Source organism: Helicoverpa armigera, chromosome 14, assembly GCF_030705265.1.
Source record: "Helicoverpa armigera isolate CAAS_96S chromosome 14, ASM3070526v1, whole genome shotgun sequence".
NCBI lineage: Eukaryota > Metazoa > Arthropoda > Insecta > Lepidoptera > Noctuidae > Helicoverpa > Helicoverpa armigera.
Window position 1 is genome coordinate 11,357,706 of NC_087133.1, and position 25,586 is coordinate 11,383,291.

General features: G+C 35.4%; 4 protein-coding genes and 1 long non-coding RNA gene across 7 annotated transcripts; 2 read left to right on the plus strand and 3 right to left on the minus strand.

Moving 5' to 3' along the window:
* Positions 1 to 5: 5 nt before the first annotated feature.
* Positions 6 to 9,356, minus strand: LOC110375074 (cingulin). 2 transcript variants are annotated; one of them, XM_021333051.3, is made up of 9 exons: positions 7,815 to 9,356; positions 7,368 to 7,601; positions 6,420 to 6,674; positions 5,744 to 5,947; positions 5,344 to 5,570; positions 5,055 to 5,157; positions 3,618 to 3,735; positions 2,882 to 3,048; positions 6 to 2,478 (listed from the first exon to the last, which is right to left on the minus strand). In XM_021333051.3, exons 1-9 carry the CDS (start codon positions 9,114 to 9,116, stop codon positions 2,293 to 2,295), a joined length of 2,796 nt encoding a protein of 931 aa, XP_021188726.3. In that variant the 5' UTR covers positions 9,117 to 9,356; the 3' UTR covers positions 6 to 2,292. The 2 variants fall into 2 exon arrangements, with proteins under 2 accessions (XP_021188726.3, XP_049693265.2); XM_049837308.2 differs by having other exon boundaries at positions 2,341 to 2,478; positions 2,895 to 3,048.
* A 711-nt stretch (positions 9,357 to 10,067) lies between these two features.
* On the minus strand, positions 10,068 to 11,173 carry Bet5 (Blocked early in transport 5). The gene is made up of 2 exons (XM_021333044.3): positions 10,933 to 11,173; positions 10,068 to 10,754 (listed from the first exon to the last, which is right to left on the minus strand). The coding sequence occupies exons 1-2, from the start codon at positions 11,029 to 11,031 to the stop codon at positions 10,419 to 10,421; spliced, it is 435 nt and encodes a 144-aa protein (XP_021188719.1). The 5' UTR covers positions 11,032 to 11,173; the 3' UTR covers positions 10,068 to 10,418.
* A 105-nt stretch (positions 11,174 to 11,278) lies between these two features.
* On the plus strand, positions 11,279 to 13,169 carry LOC110375070 (mitochondrial import inner membrane translocase subunit Tim17-B). The gene is made up of 4 exons (XM_021333043.3): positions 11,279 to 11,431; positions 11,514 to 11,683; positions 12,029 to 12,206; positions 12,340 to 13,169. Exons 2-4 carry the CDS (start codon positions 11,540 to 11,542, stop codon positions 12,516 to 12,518), a joined length of 501 nt encoding a protein of 166 aa, XP_021188718.1. The 5' UTR covers positions 11,279 to 11,431; positions 11,514 to 11,539; the 3' UTR covers positions 12,519 to 13,169.
* Positions 13,160 to 15,004, minus strand: LOC135117768 (uncharacterized). Its single transcript, XR_010277153.1, has 2 exons — positions 14,307 to 15,004; positions 13,160 to 14,219 (listed from the first exon to the last, which is right to left on the minus strand). It is a non-coding gene; the product is annotated as an uncharacterized LOC135117768 (long non-coding RNA).
* Positions 15,005 to 15,174: 170 nt separating this feature from the next.
* Positions 15,175 to 25,413, plus strand: LOC110375068 (epidermal growth factor receptor substrate 15 homolog). Of its 2 annotated transcripts, none has more exons than XM_021333041.3 (8): positions 15,175 to 15,329; positions 21,466 to 21,546; positions 22,217 to 22,357; positions 22,446 to 22,547; positions 22,807 to 22,938; positions 23,335 to 23,499; positions 24,243 to 24,380; positions 24,754 to 25,413. In XM_021333041.3, the coding sequence occupies exons 1-8, from the start codon at positions 15,327 to 15,329 to the stop codon at positions 24,850 to 24,852; spliced, it is 861 nt and encodes a 286-aa protein (XP_021188716.1). In that variant the 5' UTR covers positions 15,175 to 15,326; the 3' UTR covers positions 24,853 to 25,413. The 2 variants fall into 2 exon arrangements, with proteins under 2 accessions (XP_021188716.1, XP_021188715.2); XM_021333040.3 differs by lacking the exon at positions 15,175 to 15,329 and adding an exon at positions 15,494 to 15,556.
* Positions 25,414 to 25,586: the final 173 nt, after the last annotated feature.

The following is a 25,586-nucleotide window of genomic DNA, read 5'->3' on the forward strand; positions in this document are numbered from 1 at the left end:
AACAATTATTTAAAAAAGTATAATTTATTTTATCAACATTTAAAATATGGAGTGCAATCGGGAATGTCGTAACATCATAACAATATTGGTTATAAAATTATGATACCTATATCTTACTTTAAAGTGTTAATAGAAACAAAGGACAATGGGCAGATTGGTATACCCCACCAATAGGAATGTCATATATATCATTGGATAGGCCTTTTTATGTAGAACAACATTTACTATGACAGCTTTGCTGAAATGTTTGTCCGTTCTGAGATATAGATCAAAAACTGTGCAAAAGTTAGAACTAAGTAATCTATTGATAACTCAAGTTTTTAAAGGAAAATCTAAGAACTACTAAGTGTAAGTCTTGTATGTTCTACCTGCTGTACCCGTTAAGGTCCATAATTGTTACTATTATGTAGCATTTGAATCTTTTATTGTACCAACTGGATATTGCGCGTAATGAGAAACCGCACCAATAGCAAAGTCACACATATCGATGGATAGGTCTTTTTAACTGGAACAACATTTACCATGACAGCTTTGTTCTATTGTTTGTCCGTTCTGAGATATAGATAAAAAACAATCTGAAAACTAATGCTGACCAATCTGTAATCTGATTTTCTTTCAAACAAGACTTAAAGTTATTAGTACTAAGTTTTTCCTTTAAAAACTTGAGGTATCAATAGATTACTTAGTTCTAACTTTTGCACAGTTTTTGATCTATATCTCAGAACGGACAAACATTTCAGCAAAGCGTCATAGTAAATGTTGTTCTACATAAAAAGGCCTATCCAATGATATATATGACATTCCTATTGGTGGGGTATACCAGGTCCCATATATTTGTGCCCATTGTCCTTTATTCTTTACATATTTTTATAATAAACATACATATTAAGTATCTTAGAAAACTACATACAAAAACTTATGAGCATTCTGAAAACTTAGGTATATATTGAGAAAGTGTATGTCGGTGGGAACTGACAACATAATCTGGCAACACCAGCAATTTATAGGCGGATATAAAGGAGGACAATATTTTATGAACACAAACATTATTAATTAGTATGTCATGGACATGTGGAAACTAGACAAAATGAGCATTTCGAAGTTATATGTCGAATATACGACGGTATATAAATTTTATTGAAAAACATATATATCTCAGCAATAGTTATTTGAATACATATTTACTGAATTATATAAATAGATACATAGTCCCTGTGAATATTTTTGTACTACAATAAAATCACGCACCTTCTGTACAATTCATTCTTTCAGTTTAGGCCATTAACTTATCTGTGAAAAACCCCGCTTTATGACTTTATTAACTTGATTCCCCGTAATTTATATAAATGTGGACCAACAAACATAACATAGTTCTATTTGTTTAACGAACTCAACTAAACCTATGAACTCGGCTTTAAGTACTTCTAAAAATATTTTTTAAGACATATGGATCGGATTTCATTAACTCATAGTTATAATTCTATTTAAAGAATATATTTCTTAATGTACAAACCTTCAATAAAAGCTGCAATTAACACCCAAATATTATATATTTCTCTACTTCAGAGGGGAAAAGATATTTCACGAATGCTGATGTACGATTAGCAAGAAAACCATTAACCAAATCAAAATTAAAAAATTGTTAAACACTAAAACCTCGACAATCCGTCACTAACGAGTGACTTGAGTAATCATTAAATGTCTTTGAGTGGGGGGTAAGGGAAACTTTAATTTAGTTAACTTTATTGTAACATTGGGGTGAGTTGCTCCAAATAACTGTCGCAACAACAGAACAAAATAACATGTAGTGGAAAATCAAAATCTTTTGAACAAAACTAAACATACAAAATACACAATCAAAGTTACAAAATAGGTGCCTCAAAAGAGAAATCTCAAATACTAAAGCGTTTTGTACTTTCGAAGTTTCGGGTTTCACAACGTGTAACTCATCATCCCTCGAGCCTTTTCCCAACTATGTTGTGGTCGGCTTCCAGTCTAACCTGATGCAGTACCAGTGTACCCGAGTACCAGTGTTTTACAAGGAGCGACTATCCCTATCTGACGTCCTCAATCCAATTACCCGGATAACCCAATACCAATTGGTAAGACTGATTATCAGACGATTCAGACGTGCTGGCTTCTACCAGTACGACTGCCGAAGATGTTCAATGACAGCCGGGACCTACAGTAAACAGAAGTACCTATAAATTGGTAAATTGTAATTATGATACAGATCATGTATTTTTGTTGGTGATCGTACATCAGCTGTCGTGATATTGCTGCCTGCGTTCGTTATGCCTTCCATGGCGGCTTGTTGCGTCGCTTGTCGCGCTTGTCGTGGTCGGGCGGGCCGGGCGCGTCGGTCGGCTCGCGCGGGTCGCTGGCGCGGTCACTGGTGGGCTCCTCGCTGAGCTCGCGATGCAAGTCCGTTGCCAGACCCTCGCCGCTACCGTCCAAATTAGGCGGCTTCGTTAAAAGCTGAAATAAACGACTCAAATAGTAACGAATAATTTGACTTTAAAAATATACCTAAAACCGCATCAAAATCGGTCCAATCTAAAGGGAGATAATCGCGCACAAACATACATATAGGTAAAACTGGGAACCTCCTTTTTGAAGACGGTTAAAAATGCATAATAGCTTCTACCAGCGGTTTCATCTATTTTCTGATAGAATTTATTATTTATTGCTATTCTCATATATTTATTATTTTGATATAGGTACAAGCTATTTAACTTTGTTTTGTCAATACAGCGTGTTTGAGATAAACATACAAACAAAAAAATAATAATTCCAAATAATTTTTATACAACTCTAAAACTTAAAAGTTCTCTTCGAAAATCATCGACCAAAAAAAAAAGTTAAAAAAAAATACAATTACCAGTTTAACGTACTGTTGTAGCTCAGTGTCCGTCAGACCGTCGAAACTGAATTTGTCGTCCGAGCGTCCGTCAGGCCGCACGTCCGTCCGTCCGTCAGACCGCACCAGGCCTCGGTCCGGCAACGTTAGCGGAGGCACCTTGCCGTAATCCGGTACCGGTGATGACACTATTAAAAAGAAAGTTAATTTTAAAAAACTTTTAGAAGCAAGCTTCTTTTTGAAGTTTTTTTTTGCTTTTAGGTGTAGATATAGATATTAGTGGAAATACATGCCGTTGCGGAGTTCCCTCAACTCTCTTGTCTCCATCATCAGGTCAGCTTTAAACCCTCACTGTTTTACACCCAAAAGTTGAGTTTTTACCCGATGTGCATGACTACAGAATTGTGCAAATCAGTCCTTGAGTAACCAGTCAAGATAATCAATGGCATTTTAGTATGCAACTGTTGTCCCCCTTTTCCTTTCGGCACTCAATTCAATGCAAAACATTTTATGTATTGAGTGAACATTTTGTGAATGTATTATAATGTCGGGACAGCTTTTTCACACACGGGCGGTTAGCCCCATGGTAAGTTATTAATTAGCTTGTGTTGTGTGCTAACACAACTGATAAACTACATATATATAAATATTTTTGTATTATAGGTTAATACATAATATATTTTGTGTTTGCGTGTCGTGGTATATTGTCGAAATATCGTGGCAGTGTGTTGTGCGTGAGACGGGCGTGTATAGTTACCGGAGTGCGCGCCGGAGCTGGTGAGGAGGCGCAGCGCCTGCTTCCACTGCGCCTGCATGACGCCGTGCAGCTGCGCCGCCAGGGCTCCGCGCCGGCGCCGGAACGACTCCAGCTTGCTCTGCACACAACGCACTCTAGCAATACTGATGATGATAATGTCCTCCGATTATCGGCTACGGCGGCTGTTCTCATGTAGGGAGATTAGCCAACTGCGCAGGACATATTATAGTACAACAGGCCTGAGGTGGTCAGGATCTACGTTACACTCATTTCCTCTTTTTATGATTTACTAGCTTCCGCCAGCGGCTTCGCCTGCGTTGTGTGTTGATAAAAAGTAGCCTATGTGTTAATCCGGGTATCACCTTTCTACATACCAAATTTCAATCAAATCGCTCCAGCCGTTTTTGCGTGATTGAATAACCAACATACATCCATATATTCTCACAAACTTTCACATCATCCTCCAAGCCTTTTTTTCCCATGTTGGGGTCGGCTTCCAGTCTAACCGGATTCAGCTGAGTACCAGTGCTTTATAAGAAGCGACTGCCTATCTGACCTCCTCAACCCAGTTACCCGGGCAACCCGATACCCCTTAGTTAGACTGGTGTCAGACTTACTGGCTTCCGACTACCCGTAACGACTGCCAAGGATGTTCAATGACAGCCGGGACCTACAGTTTAACGTGCCATCCGAAACACAGTCATTGGTGTCTAAGATAAACTTAGAAAGTACATACAAACTTAGAAAAGTTGCATTGGTACTTGCCTGACCTGGAATCGAACCCGCGCCCTCACACTCGAGAGGTTGGTTCTTTGCCCACTAGGCCACCACGACTTTCACATTTATAATATAAGTAGGATTTTATGTACTCTCCCTTTTAACTCCCCTATGTATTACTCCTATGTACACCGCCTAAAATATACTCCCTTATATACTCGTGATTTTTCCTATTTCCTCCCATATGTTGAGTAAACTCCCATGTACGTATGTATTTCCTTATACACTTTTATTAATAAACTCCCTCACACTATACTATGTTCTCACTTATATGTAAACTACCCCTATGTACTTACTTCATACGCTCCCCTTCAAATGTACTACATTTTTACGATGTCAAACATAATATTACAATGTTTTTGTATTATATTAAAAACTAGCTTCTGCCAGCGGTTTCACCCGCATCCCGTGGGAACTACTTCCCGTACCGGGATAAAAAGTAGCCTATAGCCTTCCTCGATAAATAGGCTATCTAACACTGAAAGAATTTTTCAAATTGGACCAGTAGTTCCTGACATTAGCGCGTTCAAACGAACAAACAATCAAACAAACAAACAAACTTTTCAGCTTTATAATATTAGTATAGATTAAGATATTTTGATTGATGTTATATATAATCGTAAGCAGTTTAGTTTAAATGTAGGTACATATATGAGTTACCTCGAGCAAGCCGATCTTCTCGCTGGCTTGCGCGAGCTGCAGCCTGTAGAGTTTGATCTCTTCTCGCTGTTTCTCTTCCAAAACGTTCACTTCTAGTTTGTGCCTGAAACCATACTTTGTTCTATAATATAGATGGCTAGAAAGCCTCGCAGATCGATCGATCATAAGGTTAAGCAACGCTTGGCGTGATCGGTCAATGGATGGGTGACCATCTTTTCATAACGAGTTAGACTGGAAGGCGACTCCTAAAAGTCTAGGCAGATGAGTAAGAAGCTGATGAAAAACTCACTGTTCTTCAATCCTGGAGATCTGCTTATTGTAAGTATCAATGAGGATGTTCTCCTTGGCTTTCGCTTCAGCCTCCATGTCGCGCTCTGCGGCGTCGAGCTGATGCTGGAACTCCTGCAGCTTGCCCAGCACGGCGTCTTCCAACTGCTTCTGATAGTGGCACTTCAACTCCGACTTCTGCAGCTCTAAGTGTTTACGAACTGTCTTCAATTCCACTTCCAAGTTGTCCTGGTTTAACATATTTTGTATTAATCGGTTGTAAAAGCTAAAGTTTACATAACTCACAGGACACGAAATCTCAGAAACTACTTGTGCTCTTTTGGCGGTACGTATGTCTTACAATGTTACGCTGCCTCACTATATATATGTATAAGAACAACAGAATTAAAAGTATAGCTTACACATCGTTTCATGAGGTCAGCGGCGTGGTTTTGTTGATCTCCCAACTGCCTTTCTAGAAGGTTGTTCCTTGCCCTTTCCTCATTCACTTTGTCTTTAAGCAAGTCCCGCTCCTGTTCAATGAGTAACATCGCATCCTGCATAGACTGACTCTTACAGTTCAATTCGCTAATTTTGGCATTGGTCTCGTTATGTCTCGATTTTTCCTGAAAAAATATTTTATTTTCCTCTTATGATGAGGTCAAGAGTTCTAAAAAATAACACAGCTTAACCAATAATAACAACTTTACTGAGTAGAGATAAAGGGGAGGATCTGGACGCTGGTGAATATCTTAAACAATTAATTGCTGTTCGTTAGTCTCACTAAAACTCGAGAATGGCTGGACCGATTTGGCTTTTTTTGGTTTTAAAATGTTTGTAGAGTTCCAGGGAAGGTTTAAACGATACGAAGTTCGCGGGATCAGCTAGTAGTAATATAATTTTCGCCAAACTTTTTGGCGTCTCTCTCTTTTACAACTTTTTAGGAATAGAATATTTTTAGAACAGGGTGACGGAGTTGAGGCGTAGGTGTTGGCGACATGCGCGAAAGCTGTAGCATATTTTTTTCTGATTGAATTAAAAATTTTTAGTTTTCTCAAAAAATGGAAAAATATTCAGTCAATAAATAAGTACACAAACCTTTTCCAGAGCATCTTCCAAATTTTTAACACAATCCGTAGACTGTTTGTTTAATCTCATAACTGTTTCACAGTTTTCCTTCAGAATTTCAATTTCTTTATCTTTTTTGGCGATAAGATCATCCTTTTCAGCGGTGACGTTACGCAATGTCTCTTCAAGTTGTTTTTTGTCTGCGGTCAGTTGTTTGCACTTCTCTTGATAATCATGTGCAAGATCTAAAGTTTTATACAGCTCCGCTTCAAAGTGACTGGTTTTCTGAAAAATTTTAATCCTTACTACTTTTGTTTGTTCCGCTTTCACGCCGTAACTACTGAACCGATTGCTTTGAAATTTTGAAGACGTAAAGTTAGAAGTCCGGATTAAATAATAGGGTACTTTTTATCCCGAAAAAAAATAGATATTCCCGAGGGAAAACAAAAATATTGTTTGCTTGATGGATGGATTGTAGATGGCGCTGTGTGTCGTTTAAAACAAGGTAATATATTGCAAACGAATATAAACATGTAAATTTAGAAGCTAAATGATACGATAATGAATCCTCGAAAATGAGGAATTCCCGAGGGATGACGTACAATTTGTTCTATCGTCTAATCGTATCCAGCGTTACATCGCGCTTCTTAGATTTTTCCGTGGGAATGAGTTTTCTTATAGTTGTGATTTATACCGCAATATAACCGAATTCCGCGCGGGCGAAGCCGCGGGCGGAAAGCTAGTATTACATATTTTAGTTCTGGAATTTATTTTCGTTTTTATTAAGAAAAACGAAAAAAAAGAAACCATTTACATGGCCCTAGATGTCTGCAGATTCGAGGGCTGTGAACATTTTTCTTATGGTTTTTTTATTTATACATTTCAGGTTTAAGGATCTTTTCTTTTTCATCAGGCTTTAAGGACAGGTTTTCTAGAGACATTGACTTGAAAATAACTAGCTGCAAACATTTGAAATACCTTTTGAGCATCATCAGCTACCATCCTAAAGTTCTCCACTTCTCTGACCATCTTCTCGAGAGCTCCACGATGCCTCTCCTCCGCTTTGTCCAAGTTGCCTGTCAGCTTCAGCCAGGCCTCTCTTAGTTTACCGATAGCTGCATCCTTGGCTCGGTCCACTTTTACAGCTACTGCTAACTTCTGTTGTTGTTCTAAAATCTTTTTTTGCAGTTGTTGTATCATTGACTCACAGTGCTGAGGAAAGAGGCCTATTATTAGTCATAGTCATAGATGAATAATAGAATGACTATTTGCTAAGGTAGCTTCAACAGAGATCAAAATTATATCATAATTACAAACTTTATTAACTTTCAAATTTTTGGGAGTTAATTTTTTAAATAACTAAACAGACTGGTTTTTATAGAAATCAGACTATGTTAGTTATACATGTTCTTTGGGTTGTCTTACCTCTCTCTTAAGCCTTTCTTCTTCCAACTTAACACTGTCAACTCTTTCGCCTCTCTCCCCCCTCTCCCCCCACAGCTCACTTAAGCTCAACAAATCTGTATCAATGGACTCCAAGTATTTATTCTGCATGGAGCTGAGCTTTGCCCCATCCTTATTGTCAGGGCAAAAAGGTCTCATTTGTGGCATTTTGAACTCTTCTTTCTTAGGCGACAGGTAGCTATCAGTCATGGATCCCTGAGTATTCCTACTGTAGCTTTGAGACTTGTACTGCTCAAGCACTTTTGATGCTCTATCATATATTTTATTTGAGGAAGGCCTGAAGGAATCCAAGTAACTTGATTGTGGTCTTTTAGGTGTTGATGTTGGCTGCACATCCTTGTCAGAAAAGTTCAGCTTCCTCATACTGGCAGTTCTAGTCTCCTGTTTGGATGTCTCTAAAGACACCTTGGATGTGCTGTCAACATGGCTGGTGCCGGGTTCTTCATTGTTGCCCTTGTAGTTCAGTGAACAGTAAGGCTTATCTGTTTTTGTTGATGGTGAGTTGTTTTTCACTAAGTAAATATATTTATCAAGAACATTACTAGACACAACTCTGCCACTAGGCAGCTTCACCTCCTCCAGATTACTGTTTGAGTCTAGTTTCTGCGCTATGTAATCTCCTGTTGCCTTTATTACATTTTCCGGACTAACTGCTGACTCATGGTCCTTGTATTTTGTGTCGGGGCTCTCATAGTTTTCAACTTTTGTAAGAAATTCATCTATTTCATGAAGAAGCAATTTATCATTCTTCTTACTTGGGGTTGATACTATACTGCTTATTTCACCATCCATACTTTGTAAGTCATTAATAATGTCTGAGGGTTTAATGTGAAAATGCTCGAATTCATTTAATTTCAAAGGTGGAATCGTCTTGTCTCGTGTGCTGGCTGAGTCTAAGCTGGTCAGAGACAAATCACGGTGTCTCAGCTTCTTTGAAGCTTTCCTTCTACGTCGGCGGGGAAATGTGAAACTTTTGCGGTCCAAACTTCGACTGTCAATGCTGTCGGAGGTATCCCATGTTTTGGGCCTTCTTATAGTACCGAGACTGGAAGCATCACTATTTAACTCTAAACTTTCTAACCTCGATTCCAATGTATGCACTTGGTTTACCAATTTTCCGAGTACTTGCGCAGTGCAAGATGTGGGTTTATGAACGACAGTTCTAGAAGATTCTAACAAGGAATCCTCGGAGCCAGAGCTTTGCACCAAGAAGAAGTTAGGTGGTATCAGCAGGAGAACATCGGTGTCGTCCGTCTCACTCATCACAGCAAACAAAACATTTCACCTTAGAACCATCAGGAGCCATTATATAATTTGCACGACCAATAATCTATTCAACCGTTTAGAGCCAAATCATAGGTATTAGGTGAGGCGGCAAGCAAAAATAAAACCGTTTGTTTTGTTTGCATTCGCGATTCGCCGTTCGATTCGCGTCTCTGATTAGTTTTGACATAACAATATTATGTCAATTACGCCAATGTCAGATTCATAGAGATAATAAATCTCTATGCCCATGCAACATACTTGCCAATAAAAAAAAATAACAAAAAGATGTTCAAATAATAACCGTAACCTCACCAATTTAACGTGCCATAGCATCGCCCATTAGAAATACTGAGGAACTCATTGTGCCAATAGGATCACCCAGCCACGAATCGATCGCGCTAAGTGTTGTTTTATCGTATGATCGATCAACCCGTGTGACCCATGAGTTCGTCAATAATTCATGATCTTAAATAAAAGTAACTTTTGGCGGAAATATAGTGGCCTTGTCGGAAACGATATTTTCGAACCGTTTGGGGTTGAAACAATTGGGATCCGAATACCCACATTCTATTTAAAGATCTCTCAAGGCGGCTGGTTGACGCTTCTCGTGACCAAAAGGCTGGCTTATTACCTCGGATCACTGACCTCTATATTTACACACCCTCGGACAAAGGATTAGCATGGCGATCCAACGAAAGAGGTACCTAATGCTGCCAGCCTCAGCCAGCATGTGCCAGCCTCCCAATCCCAGTCGACAGCGCGGGAAGAATTTTTTTATGCTTTTTCTTTCAGTTTAAATATTTTTTTAGATAGGTAATTGGAGAATTTTTAATTCATTCATCATAAACATAAAATTATACTTATTACAAACCATTGCGTTGTTACACACTGAAAGTGGGTAAGAAAATACATGATGTAATCAGAATGATATTGAAAAAAATCAAAAAATAATTCTTTAATCCTTTTATTTTATCTGTTGTATTTTTTAACACATAACAGCTATAACTTAAAAACTAAATTATAATTTATTTTATTGCAGTATTTTATTTAAGTTTTTAAGCATTTATTAATTTTTGGCATTTGAATTGACCATTACTGAATAATAACTTGCACATTGTTTATTTTGATGTTAATAATATGAACATTTTATGAAATCTGGGTGTTTCCAGTATAAGTATTTGATAAAGTTTTCTAGTAATCAGTACATTTGATTAAGATATTTAATAATTCCTACAACACCAGCTATAATCATTTACAATATTATATTTGAATTAAAATAATAATAAATAGAAAAGTTTATTATGATGCTCTAACATGTATGGGAGTTTGTTTCACAAAAGCATCTAGTTTATTTTTAAATAGTTCACTTGTGATAGGTTCCCCAATGCCGCAAAGAGGATTCCTTACAGCATACTTGACGTAAATTTCACCGTATATCTTTTTCAGTAGCTCTCTGACTCCTTGTGCTTGATTATCTGTGTTCATAACAAATTTTAAGCCAGATGGAGTTTCAAGACAGTGCAGCGTATACTTTGAGGTTTTATAATTCATGAATCCTTCTTTTGGATCCAGTGGAGATATTTTGGCAACAAATGATTTTATTGAGAACAGCATCCCATACATCAATTTGCCCTCCTGAAAATTAATCAAATAAAATCTTAACTGATAAAGTGAAGTGTAACAATAATAATTGTAGGTACTATGGTAAATATTATCAGAATGAAAGTTAGGATAGGAATAGGCAAATTACTTTGGATTTCTGACTTTCAAGGAGTTATAATTTTCAATGAATTGCTTGAAAAATGCGACATACCTCCTCTCTAGACATTCCCGATTGTTTTGTCCTATTCCATTCTCCGTAATATAACAGCGTGCCATATCGGTCAAAAATATACAAATTGTAGATAGTCATTGTCCTGGGTCGATGAACTATGTTGCGAGGTAGTTATAATTAATTTTTATGTAAACAAAAACAGTTAAATAGATTTCTTTTACAGATTTTTACAACATAAACAATGAGAGCTATGAGCCTTCAAATAACATTGACTGACGTCAAATTGACATCGACACGCGACACACAAAAAACTGTGGTAGAGGTGGACTAGTTTTATTTAGTCGATTTTACTTCATAGTCAAATTAGAGTTGGAAAATGATGTCCTTGTAGGATTAAAAAAAAAGATACATAAGAACGTGAGCGAGAACCATGGTGCAACAATCGTGACAAATTGTCTAGAATATATTTAGACTCCTAAAATTATTTAGAAATTGTGTATTTAAGTGTAAATAAAACACAAAACATAACATCTAACCAGTGCGTAAATTAATATATGTGATAAGTGTGATTTTAGACCCGATTTGTAGGTTATCTTTCTTACCTAACATTTTCATTCCAGGACCGATAAATCAATAAACACAAGTCATGGATGAATACACGAGAGAACCGTGCCCCTGGCGTATCCTTGATGATTCTGGCGGTGCGTTTATCATGGGGGCCATAGGTGGTGGCATATTCCATTCTATAAAGGGTTTCAGGAATGCCCCAGTGGGGTTCAGTAGAAAAATGGTACGTATTTGTTTTTAATGAATGATTAGCCATTCGAGTCTATTTTAGTATGGAAGTGTATATGGTCTGGAGCTTTTTTTGTTTAAAAATATGATTGTAGGAACCATAAGCTCTATTTCTGTTAGATTTTAATGTGCCTAGTAAATTGCATCATAGATGTTATAAGAACTGTAGTACATCATCATATTCATTCTCTTGGGCTTATTATGTAGTTCTTCTTCTTTCGTCTTGATGACATGTCATATAGTGAATCTACACATTGTCAGCCCAATATGCAATATTATGTAGTAAAACTGATGCACGTTGTCTGTCTAACTGGTCTTAACAAGATTCTTATGTTTTCAGCTTGGAAGTTTGGCTGCCTTGAAAGAACGATCCCCTGTTGTAGGTGGTAACTTTGCTGTATGGGGAGGCATGTTCTCAACCATTGATTGCTCATTAGTGTACTTGAGACAGAAGGAGGACCCTTGGAATTCTATTATGAGTGGAGCACTCACAGGCGGAATACTTGCAGCTAGAAATGGTGATTATTTTATACCATAATTAAACTGTATGCTCAAGTAGCAAGAGGAAACATTAGCTACAGTAATTGATGCTTGGAACATAATCATCATATCAATTAATTAGGTTCAGTAAAAACTTTTGTATAATTTCAGGTGTTCCTGCAATGGCTGGTAGTGCTTTGGTGGGCGGTATTCTACTGGCATTAATAGAAGGCATAGGTATAATGTTCTCGAGGATCACTGCTGAACAGTTTAAACCACAGCAGCCCATATTTGAGGACCCTTCAGTTTTAGGTAACCAAGGTCAAGCACAGAGTCAATCGTTCCAGTAGTTTAGGTGTTAAGTATATTATCGTTGCGATTGTGCAGCCTGGTTTGGTCTTTATTCTGGAAATTAAAGCACAGAAACAACACTGGACTTAGAATATACCTACACTGTCTGCTGGTTTCTTTTTCGATGGTACAAATTACTTTTAGTGATTATTTCAATAATCTGTTATCTTCAAACTGAAGCTGGCTGTACAATCGAAATTGTAAACAAATCTCTTGCCATCATGGCATTGTATCATTAACCAGACTTTAGAATCACTTTTAGTTATTTTTATGAGTGAATTATTTGCATCTGTGATATTTTCAGTCCTGTACTGATTGTTTATAATTTCACTCAAAAAGGTTTTGTTTTGTACCCGTTTGTTATTAGATTTCAATAACAATATTTTGTTCATGCAGAGCACAATGCAACCCTAATTTATCATTATTAATTTGGTATTTCACAGAATATTACCTGCTTAAGTCGCCCCTACTTAATTATTTGTTCCCATAAAGTTAGGTGGCTGCAGCACCAGTTTGTTACTGGCTGATTGTGAAGATTATTTGCGCCATCTTCAAATTAGCTGTAAAAATTGTTTTATATGTGCAGGTAATTTTCCTTGAAATGTTTTCTGAACATAGAATTTATTTAAATAATAAAGACTTTTTTTAGATATTGTTGTTTTATTTAGTTAGATTACTAAATTAAAACATTAAACATATTTACATTTTAGGTATAACACATTATTTATAATAATTTTGGGACATGAAGGATTGACACTTACAATAAGTTGGGACATTACATCATTGAAACTACTTTCTGCTGAGATATAGCTTTCTCATCTATTTGTTTATTCACAAAATAGTAAAATGTGATCAATTATTTTATGATGCAAAATAGAGAAGTTTCTTCATTAATTTAACTCGTAGCATCATGGTTCATTATTTGAGATTCAAGTTTGCATATTGACATTATGAAAGTTTTAAGAACTTTCAATTTAATACCACAATAATCAATTCATTATTGGTCATATCCTTAAAATCAATTAGAAAATTATTCTCAACAGAATTTCGAAGTGCTCACTAATCAATTAACAAGACAAGAAGACTGATAATACTGTAAAAATATTGTCATTATTGATAACTGTACAATATTATCCGTGTATTACATAGAGACAATAATTACTGAACAGTTTTGATTACACATTTTCAATTAATCTTAAAGCTGAGCTCAGACAAGCAATATCCCTGATAGTGCTTGTGATAAACTGTTTGTGACAACATCCCAGAATCTTTACATTTGTACTCTAAGGATGCCTTGTCTGTGCCAACTTAATCACTTATACATAGACCTTATTTAACTGCAAGGTCTCATTATTCTAAAATGAAGACAAGTCAACTTCCAAATACAATGGTGTACAAAAATAGTTCATTATTTTAAAGCATTATATTGGGGCAATTGATGTTAATTTTGATTTGTAATAGTTTTATGGTTGTAAATTAGCGGGTCTGTTTTGGGCAGCATTATCACCCATTTTTCTGATTTCTTTGATAACGTGGGCTAATACTTCAGGATCGACGCCTAGCTCACACAGTCGTATGCAGATTGACAGAGTGTCTGCATCCAGACCTGTGCAGAGCAGTTGTGATATCTGATACATCATTTGAAAAGCTTCACGCGCTTGACCCACTTGGGCATTCTTTTCTGAAGTCATTCTGATTTCCTGCAACAGTTTACTTATGTGTTGTTACTAAATAAATATGTAGTATCTATTATGTTACTACAACAACAAACAATCAACAAGTTTTACCGTTTGTACGATTACTGGAAAGATATAAGCGTAACTCTCAACACCTCTTTTTACACGTAGAAAAGTTATTTTCAGTTACAACAATTTCGTATAGTAAAATAATAGCGATAAACACTTTCCTATTTTGAACATCGATCCGTTGTTTTTCACTTTTAGCAATTTTATTTGCATTACATTAATAATTACTGTCAGTTTAGTCAGTTGCTTGTCACTGTCAAAATGTCAAATTAATTTGTGTTTTTTTTTTTAGAAACGTTTCGTTATTCTTGGCGATAAAACACAGGATTTTACTAATCGATTAGGATTCTAGTAATTCGATGTCATAGAACTTCTTTTTTTATATATATTCTTCTTCTTCATTTTATATATATAGTACATTTTTAAATATTAAATAACCAAATAAGAAACATTTAAAAATATTAAAAATAGATGGGCAGCGATAGCGGATACAGGGTCCAAGACACCGGTGATGATTTGGGTCCCAGAAACAGAACTTCATTTACTATTAGTATTATTATGTACGATTTTAAGGACATGGAGGAAACGGTCATGAGAAACGATACAGCTTTAACTTCAATTCAGCGAAATTACTCGCTATTGCAGCTTCTAAACTAAATCTAAAAGAAGTTTATAGAAATGTCGTAAAACTCTTTTCGAAACTTCAAATCTGATCGAATTTCCCCGGTATTAACATTATATGCGCCTGGTGCTACATCATTGAACTCTGGTTATTCTAGAAATACCCTATTACTGGAAAGATGGAGTTTTAAACTTAAAAATCTATAAATATTTACATTTATGTAGTTGTGGACTAATTTAGTTAAAACTCGCGCGGAAAAGTTATACGGATTTCACGACGACGGACGCTCTGTATTTTCTATTTTTATATCAGTGCGTCTGCACTCCCAAAAATAGAACTTCAAGTTTTGAACATAGTATTGTTAATTTTGTCGGCATATGTACGCGATCCTTTGCTTGTGTTTAGTCATTTCAAATAAAGTTTAATCAAAATCACACATCATGGTGAGTAAAACTCTTTAGTGTATCCTAATTATTGACGATGATTGTCAGTTGTATATTTGTATTCGTTTTTGTCTGAACTGCATCTTGAATGTGTTATTTTGATACAGATTTGATCTTGGAAGGCAAAATATCTAATTAGCGTAACCATTGCTAGTTGAATGCGTTGCTAGGGATCTATAATGAGATCTATATGGACTAGGGTACGTGGTTACGAAGAAACAGCAAAGGTAATTCGGGTCATACACCGCGATGCGAAAAAGCATAAACATAGGTGTTAGGAATTTATAGTCTATGACATTTAAAAAATGTAGGGTTGTTAGTCTATGAAAAAGAATGACGGTGGTGTGATTTGTCATGATGTAAAAACCAGTGAGAACAATGTTATAATTCCTAACAAAATGTGATTGTATTTCTTTAACTATTAATAAAGACTTTCAAGAATACCAGAAGTTTGAATACCTACAATAGGTTATGGGCCCAGAACGCCCGAGAAGAAAAAATTAAAAACCGGGATTGGGTAATGAAAAACCCAACATGAAAAACAAGTGAAAAAAACTAAAAAACAGTAATAACAAGGAAGAAAATAAAAACGGTGAAAAACTAAAAATGGAAAACCTGAGATAATACAGATAGAAAAATTAAAAGATGCGGAAACATTTTATTGTGGAAATTTGAATTCAATATACACTTAAAAGCGGCAAATCTTGCAAAAACAATTGCACAAATAAAAGAAGATGACAAGAAAAGTGACTTCAGTATCAAAGATGCTCAGGTGCAAAGAATTATCATAAGCAGTATTGATAAGAAACTAAAAGGTCACATAATTAATTGCAACAGTGCACGTGAAATGTACGTAAAATTATGTGAAATATTCGAAGGTTCTGAGCAAAGAAACAAAGATGCCCTATTACAAGAGTTTTTCACATATAAGAAACAGGACAGTCAATCGCTTTCCCAATTAATAAGCGAAATAGAAAATTTACAATTTCGTATAAATCAGCTAGGAACAAAAATAGATGATGAAATGGTCATATCCAAAATACTAAGCTGTTTACCAAATAATTTAAACTATTTTATAACTTCTTGGGAATGCATGGCAGACGATAAAAAAACCCTTCAAAATTTAACAAACAGACTTCTGGCTGAAGAAAATCGAATGTTGAAAGCAAAAGACAGTGACAAGCAGCTAGCATTTCAAGCTACATCTTCATCTACATCTAAGAAAAAGTTTAATACAATAAAATGTTTCAAATGTAACAAAACAGGGCACATGAAGAAAGACTGTAGAGCCTGTAGTATCTGCAAAAGGGACAACCATGAAGATAAAGACTGTAAGTTTAAGAATAAACAGTGCTCAATCTGTAAAAAATTTAATCACAAAGAAGAAAATTGTTTTTTCAAAAATAAGAATAAGAATGAGAATGAAGAAAAAAGTAACAAAAGAATAGAAAAGGCATTTTTTACAAATGGTGAAATTCAAGAACCAAAACAGAAAGAATTTGTTGTAGATTCTGGGTGTACTGCACACATGACCAAAAATTTAGACATACTAAAATTTTTTGAATGTAAACCATCATCTGTTTTGACTGCAAATGAAGAAACAATAGAGGTGAAAGGGACTGGTAAAGTCATTGGCAATAAATGCACTCTTAATAATACCCTGCTTGTTCCTGACTTATCACAAAATTTATTATCGGTTAATGCAGTTACAAACAATCAAGGAGTGGTTATATTTACCAAAGATAATGTAAAAATATATAAGGAGTCAGAATTAATATTAACAGGAAAAAAAGAAAACGGTTTATATAAAATTAATTTGGATGATAATAATATGCAAGAAAAAACACTGTTAATGAAAGAAAATGGCACTGCCTTAGAATGGCATCAAAGACTTGGACATCCAGGAAAGAAAATACTAGATATATTACCAGATGTGGCAGATGGAATAAAAATAAATGGATTAAGGCAAATAGACGAATGTGAAATCTGTACACAAGCTAAACAAACAAGACTCCCATTTAACACAGTAAGAAACAGAGCCAGTAGACCACTTCAATTATTACATACTGATGTATGTGGACCGTTCGAAAACAAAACTTATGATGGCTATAGTTATGTTTTAACCGTCATGGATGATTATACTCATTTTACAAAAATATACTTGCTTAAATATAAAAATGAAGTTAAAGAAAATTTAAAACATTATATAGAAGAAACAGAAAGAGAGAGAACAGAAAAGGTATCTACCATAAGATGCGATAATGGAGGTGAATACACAAGCAATGATTTTAAAAAATGGTGTACTGAAAAGGGAATAAAACTAGATTATACGGTACCATATTCACCACAACTAAATGGTAAAGCAGAAAGACTAAATCGAACATTATTAGATAAAATCAGAGCATTACTATTTGATTCAGGGTTAGATAAAGAAATGGGGTGAAGCTGTATACTGTTCTACTTATATTATAAATAGATTACCAAGTGAATCATTGAAGAATAAGACACCTTATGAGATGTGGCATGGTAAAAGGCCTAATATATCTAATATATGCAAGTTTGGTTCAATAGTATATGCTAAACAATTACATTCAAATATTAAGAAACTAGATCCAAGAAGCAAAAAGTTAATCATGATTGGATATACTAATAATGGATATAGATTGTGGAATAAAGAAGAAAGAAGAATTGAAATAGCAAGGGATATTGTTATAATTAATAATAATAAGAAAATTGGAGAAAAGTATGAAGAAACAGGAAGTTCGGTGATAACAGAAATAATACCAGGTAATAATGAAGAAGAAATAAATCAAGAAGAAGAAAGTGATGACAGTTATTATGAAATAGAAGAGTTAGAACAACAAAGGAATGTAATAGAAGACAACATCCCAGATATTATTGATGAAGTAGAAAATGATGAAAATAAAGAAAGTAATACTGCAGAGATAGAAACTATAGAAACTATAAATACAAAACGACAACGGAAAACCAGCTTACCTGCAAGATTATGTATTACTTACGTATGATGAAGTCATGAAGTCTGCTGAAAAGAATAATTGGGAGAAGGCCATAAATTCGGAGAAGGAATCATTGGAAAGTAACAATACATGGGAAATAGTTGATATAGGAAGAGCAAAAGGACACAAGATATTGTCAAGTAAATGGGTATTTTGTGTAAAAGAAAATGGTACTTACAAAGCAAGACTTGTAGAGAGGCTTGAACAGCAAAGCATTGACTATCAAGAAATATATAGTCCAGTAGTAAGTCAATCAGCAATAAAATCATTAATAGCAATTGCTGCTTCAAAGGAATATGAAATGATAACTTTTGATGTGAAAACAGCATTTTTGTATGGCGAGTTAAAGGAAGACATATTTATGTATATTCCTGAAGGATATGAAAGACAGCCTAATAAAATTTGTCGTTTAAAGAAAGGACTATATGGGCTAAAACAGGCACCAATGACATGGAATAAAAGATTTACAGAAACTTTAAGGAAACTTGGACTGAGAGCTACAAAGTCAGATCAGTGTGTGTTTTTTAACGAAGACAAAACTATAATATTGGCTATATATGTTGATGACGGTTTGGCCATATCAAAAGACAAGGAAAAGTTATTACAGATCTTGCATCAATTGGAAAAAGAATTTATCTTAAAACATATGAACAACCTCAAAACTATATAGGTTTTGAAATAAAAGATCAGAACAAGGCATTTTGTTGCATCAGCAGAATTATACAGAAAAATTACTTAGAAAATATAATATGTATGATTCCAAAGCTGCAGATACTCCATGCATTGTGGGAAAGGAAAATGAATCTAAGATGGCTACGTCAAATTTTCCATACAGAGAACTAGTTGGTGGATTATTGTACTTGTCAACCAGGTCAAGACCAGATATCAGTCAAGCTGTGAATGAAGCAAGTAAAAGGTAGAAAATCCATCAAGGCAAGACATATTAGCAGTAAAGAAGGTGTTGAAGTACTTGAATGGAACGAGAGATAAAGGGATTTTGTATAATGCTGGGAAAGATATTACAAGATTGCATGCATATTGTGACTCAGATTATGCAGGTTGTACAGAGACCAGACGAAGTACAACAGGGTTCATAATAATGTTGGCAGGTGGACCTATAGCTTGGTGCTCAAAAGACAGCCGATAGTAAGTCTATCGTCAACTGAAGCTGAATATATAGCAGCAGCAGATTGCGTTAAAGAGTGTTTATACTTAAAGACTTTTATAAGTGAATTAATTGGTAGCAGTATTAAGATTAGTTTGAATATTGATAACCAGAGTGCTATCCAATTGATAAAAACAGGTTCATTCAGCAAGAGATCTAAACATATAGATGTGAGATTTTATTTTATACACGAAAATTATAAGAAAGGATATTTAGATATTATATATTGTCCTACAAATTATCAGATAGCGGATATGTTGACGAAACCACTATATAAAGAAAAATTTAAATTTCATTGCGATAAAGTTGTTGTGTGAATTATTGAGTGTTATGATTAGAAGTGTTTAAGTTAATGTTTTGAATACTTGTTTAAGTTAATGTTTTGAAAACTGATGGTGTCTCTGAAGTAATTATAAGGTATTTTTTATGTTCATATATTAAAAATAGGAGAAGGTGTTAGGAATTTATAGTCTATGACATTTAAAAAATGTAGGGTTGTTAGTCTATGAAAAAGAATGACGGTGGTGTGATTTGTCATGATGTAAAAACCAGTGAGAACAATGTTATAATTCCTAACAAAATGTGATTGTATTTCTTTAACTATTAATAAAGACTTTCAAGAATACCAGAAGTTTGAATACCTACAATAATAGGTAGGTCTTTCATTTTGCTGTATGTATATATTCGTAATGTAAAAATGAACGGAAGTTTATTAAAGTTAAATTTAGATTATAAACCAAATCAGGCTACTAAGTATACCTACTAAGATAAAAGCTTGCGGTTTTTATAACCTATACAGGCATTGATGTGATGGAGTTCTGGGCTTTAAGTAGGTAGGTAGGATTACTATCGGAACTGATAACTCAGACTCCACAAATGCTAGTGTTACCAGAATTTGCAGCAGGCAGCTATTTTTTATCTGTTGTTAAAAGTAGGGTGCCTGCCTCCTTTCAAGTTTTATAACGATTCTGCCTTCTGAGTGATCGTTTGTTGAGCGTCGATTTTCCACTAAGACATAATTTCATGCTCTAGTATGACCTCCTCCGCGCACCTCGATAAAAATGATATTCCAGTTTTCAATAGCTTTGAAATAGTGAAAGACTTCTTAAAATAGGTCCATTAGTTCCTGAGTTTAGCGCGTTCAAGCAAACAAAAACTCTTAAACTTTATGATTAATATATTTTATTTATAGTGGCTGCAGATTCATCGTCCTAACTTAATCTTTATTTAAAGAGATTTACTTATGAATTGCATAAGCCAAGCAGGGCACGTTTTAAATAAAATTAGTTATGCCATCGTAATGAGTGTACATTTTTCGCTCAATTTTACCCCTGATAATATATTTCAGTCACGGCATTTTACTTAAGTGAGTTTATTTCTAGTATCATACGATTGGCGTTCATGAGTCTAAAGATTAAAAAAACGGATAAGGTATATAAATAATAAAAATATTTTATTAATTTTGTGTCGAGTCATCATAATTTTTCCCTTGTGTAAACTCTGTTTTTGAAATCATTTGGCACGACTCGATTCAGCTTCTTAATATGGACAACGCACCTTCGGATTTTTTTTTGCGCAGTTGCACTTGCCTCATAAATTAGGTCTTAATTTACGAGTGCGCCTTACGGTTTTTCGTAAATCTATCTTATATTCATTAGGATTACTTAATATTGAAATTACCTACATGCAAACTTATTCCAAACTTAATATTATAAATGGGAAAGTAACTCTGTCTTTCTGTCGTTTCTTCACGCCTAAACATTCTCATGCGAAGCTGACTAAGAGTATGTAGGTACCTACCTACCTATTATAAGCTGTGCCAAGCAAGGATTTTTTATCTAAGGAGATGTAGGGTCTTAAATTGAAAGTTCTATTCGTAAATTAGATAGCGACTAAACTCATGGCGTCCAAATGGCACTGGTATGACAGAAAAAACCGTTTGTTTTGTTTTCAGGCAGATCCAGTTCAGAGTCAATTGCTAGAGGCTGGAGAGACTGGGGGTGGGGAAGGTTCAGCGCAACCTACACAAATTCCAGTTAGTACAGAAAGCAATAAAATCGTTAATTACCTACTGATTTTGTGTCCATTTAGTAGAAATTACCGCAATTTCTGATAGCTCGTAGTATTTAGTTTATCTTAATAAAAACTGAATAATTAATCAGATGCTTACATATACTTTCCTTAATTTAAAACATCAAGTATCGATCGACATTTAAACCAGAAGAGATGTTCTAGAGCTGTGGTTACCCATTAGAGGTACGGTGAGATTCGCGCAGCAATCCCTTAACATAAATAATCCATCCTTTATGAAAACGCTAAGAACCTGCATGAAATGTATAAAAAAGTTGAAAAATTTAAGTTATGGTTGGGGGGGGGGACTGATCGTTTTATTGAACACTTGCTTATAGGTAGTTACCTAGTGGGAGTAAGTCCCGACTGCGTCAACATCATTTTACTGAAAGTTCTTGCAAAAAGGGGCACGCAAGTTTAGAAGTTTTTTCTTTTAATAATATAATATGGAACGTAGAAAAACGTAACATAATCCGTATGTTAAACATTAAGGCGGAATCAATGTGGTTCAAATCTGAAGTTCCTTAATAACAAATATACCTTGGAGACATTTAAACCTGACAAAGGATTAGAAAAGTTTCAACTGTAGTAGGTACCTTTGCCAAAACTTACTAGATGATACACATGTTTATCAGGTTGAAGCGAGCTCAGTCGACATGAAGGCCGAAGTAACGACGGAGGTAAAACCAGATGGTTCAGAAAACAAACCTGTCGAAAAACTAGAAGACAATAAGCTTGGAAATAACGAGGTGAACCAGAATAATGTCAAAGAAAACGTGAGTCATAAGTCTTTAAATGGTTTCATTATTTCTGTTAGTGCTGAGTGTAGGTAAATTTTCAATCCATGGCATTTTGTGGCCGCAGGGCGACTGGCAACAAAGGGAACAAGCACTGCTGAAAAAGATTGAGGAACTGGAGAAAGTCAAAACTGAGAGGACGGAAGATGGATTTAAACTGGAACTTAAGGTAATGCAAATATTTATTGTACTTTCGACCCTGGGAGCGTAATTCACGTAAGTACTTACCACCACGTACCTACTGATATACCGTGGGACAATTTGCTGATATTGGGAGACCATCTCATACAGCATAAGACCGTCAGCATTATTGATTTGAATAAGACGATTTTTGTATATCCCTGTCCACCTATATCGTTCGTTTTAACCAAATTTTATCATCATTTACCTGCTTTCATTTAATAATTATTAGCTTTGTAATTATCCAGGTCCGTGAAGAAGAAATCGATCTTCTCAAAGCGAGGGTCCATAATTTGGAGACTGAACTGCAAGCGGCTTTGTCAAAACCCTCCGGCAAGAATCACGAGATGATTGAAAATATTAAACAACAGCACGAAGAGGTTTGTACATTACAACAATTACGGTCTGAGCCTAGTCCTATTTTTCTGTCAGACCTTCTTAGATAGTAGCAGGGTGAGTCTTACCATTTGGATTGAATTGCTGCACAAAACAAGGTTCTCTAGCTAGACTATAAATAGCCAATTAATAATTCCAATTATGTTAGGCTTGGTTTCCAGTGTAACCGAATCTGAGTATTCGTGTATTAAATGGAGTAACTGTGGGAACAGAATTCTATGACTCTCTCAAGCCTGTTAACTGATGTCCAGTTAACAGGCTTGAGAGAGTCCAGTAACTAGGTCATACTTGGTTGTCAACCTTTCTAGTTTCTGACTACCTGTAACGACTGTCAAAGATAAAAGAACTACTTATTTTACCTAAAAATTGTATTATTTCAGTTGCTCAGCAAAGCGCGTGGCATGATTTTCGATAAGACTAAGATGGTGAAGAATCAAGAGCTCCAGATAGAAGCTTTGACTACACAAGTACAATCTCTCAAGGATATCAACGTGATCACTAAGGACCTTCTAGAAATAAGGAACTCGGAAGTTAAAGCTATGGAAGTGAGTTATGATGAAATCATTATTTTTAGGGTTCCGCACCCGAAGGGTGAAACGGGACCCTATTGTTTTCGCTCCTCTGTCCGTCCGTCTGTCACTAGGCTGTATCTCATGAACCGTGATAGTTAAAGAGCTGAAATTTTTACAGAACCCTTCGTGCGACTCGCACTTGGCCGGTTTTTTGTGGTTGTTTTTTTGCTTAAATTGAAATTTGCTTAAAAATATTCTTACTGTATTCATGACACTGCCAGCACGCTCTGACGCCCTTTTGAGACAACTTAATGTACACAAGGACAATCCCCGGTTCTATGCTAAACTATTGCTAATTATGGAATAAAACTACTTGAGCTATTGTGAAGGGATCCTCGTGGACTAGGAATGGGGGAACTACGGGTAATAAATTAAAGTAAAAATGGCAGGTCACTTACCGGGCTCCCGGGCACTAATCGCGAAAATTGCAACATGGGGGTAACGGGGGCTGATGTGTGATTGTTAGTATAATACACTATTAAAGTTCTTGGAATGTGTATCTATAACCATCAGTTTCCAGTTTTCTAGAGAAGAAGAATTTAGTGATCTAATGTTACAGACTATTGGAATAACAAACTAAGCGCACATTATTATCCAAACCGAACGCCCCGAACGACACAAATTTTGGAATTCTTCACCGAGTCTGATTCAGCAGGGCTGACAGTGTTCATACTTACTTTTATATTGACTTCTGTTTCATTTTAATAATGTTCCAGGACCGTCTAATGGCAATGGAAGCTAGATTTAAGGCTGAAAAAGACAGATACGGCTTAGTGTTGCAACGAGCCCAGACCAGCACTACTCTTAACGATGACTTGAAGAAGGAATACGAAACACAACTCGCTATATTCAAGGTATGGAATATGAAATAATTTTGTTTCTATACAGTACTGACTTATGTATCATCCCGTGATGCGCAGAAGGCCAGTGATTTGTTCACACATATTAACAGCAAACCTCGAAGCGGCAAAGTTATGTGACAACTGCGCTATTCTATTATATTTCGATAATTTATAAGAAAAAAAAATGTGTTTGATAAGTTGCATACATACATTCACAGCCTATTTTTTTTCTTTACCCGCTATGCCAGATAACAGTTCTCTGAAGAATAGTTTGACGTTTTGACACCTTTTGTATAGAAAATGTGTCAAACTGCTATATTATTACCTCGGATAGAAGCTAACTGATGATTGAAATTATTATATTAACCCCACATTATTTCGACAGGAATTGAGACAGAAATATGAACAGAGGGTGCAGGCTTTGGTTGCTGAAAATGCAAAGCTTAAAGAGCTGGCCGCTCAGAAAGCTGGTACATCTGGTTAAGACAGGCTCTCGAACTTATCCACTTATCATCAAGAAGACGGAACGAGTCGATTAGAATGTAAATTTTCTAGTTTTTTCTTTTGAATCTTTTTAATACAGACTCCAGCGTTTAGTTAAAGGCTCCTGTTGTCCTGGTGACATTGAATGGCATGACTAATTATTGCCGTTCACAATATTCTATCTGCTGGTTTGCTTACATTATATTTACATAAGTCCCATACAAGTTATGACAAAACAACGGACACATAGAATTTTGAGAACAGCTATTCAAGGCTGTAACCTACCAATAGCTTATAAAGCAGGAAGCATTTCTTTCTTTTCTTCTGTCAGACCTTAGTTTTAATGATTACAAAGTTCAGCTGCTAATGTTGACCCGTGGCTAATTCGTCACTGATGTCATTAGATACTTATGTTTGCAATACATGAACAATTTGTTTCATGGTCATCCATGGCATATAGAGTGTAAAGACTGTTTCTTCAGCGTCAGTTTGATTTGTTTTTGTCCATTTTATTTTTGTAAGATGAATAGTTTATTGTATCATTTTATTTAAATAATACTAATACTAAATAAAAGATAATTTTTAATAAAAGTGTTTTTATAAAAAGATGTTAGCTAGTTTTATTTAATTTTTTCATAACTTTGTGCTGTTCTACTTAAACCCTCTATCCTTATTAGGTATTATACCCTCGAAGGGTCCTGCACGGAACATTTTTGCTCAAAAGGACCTTTGACT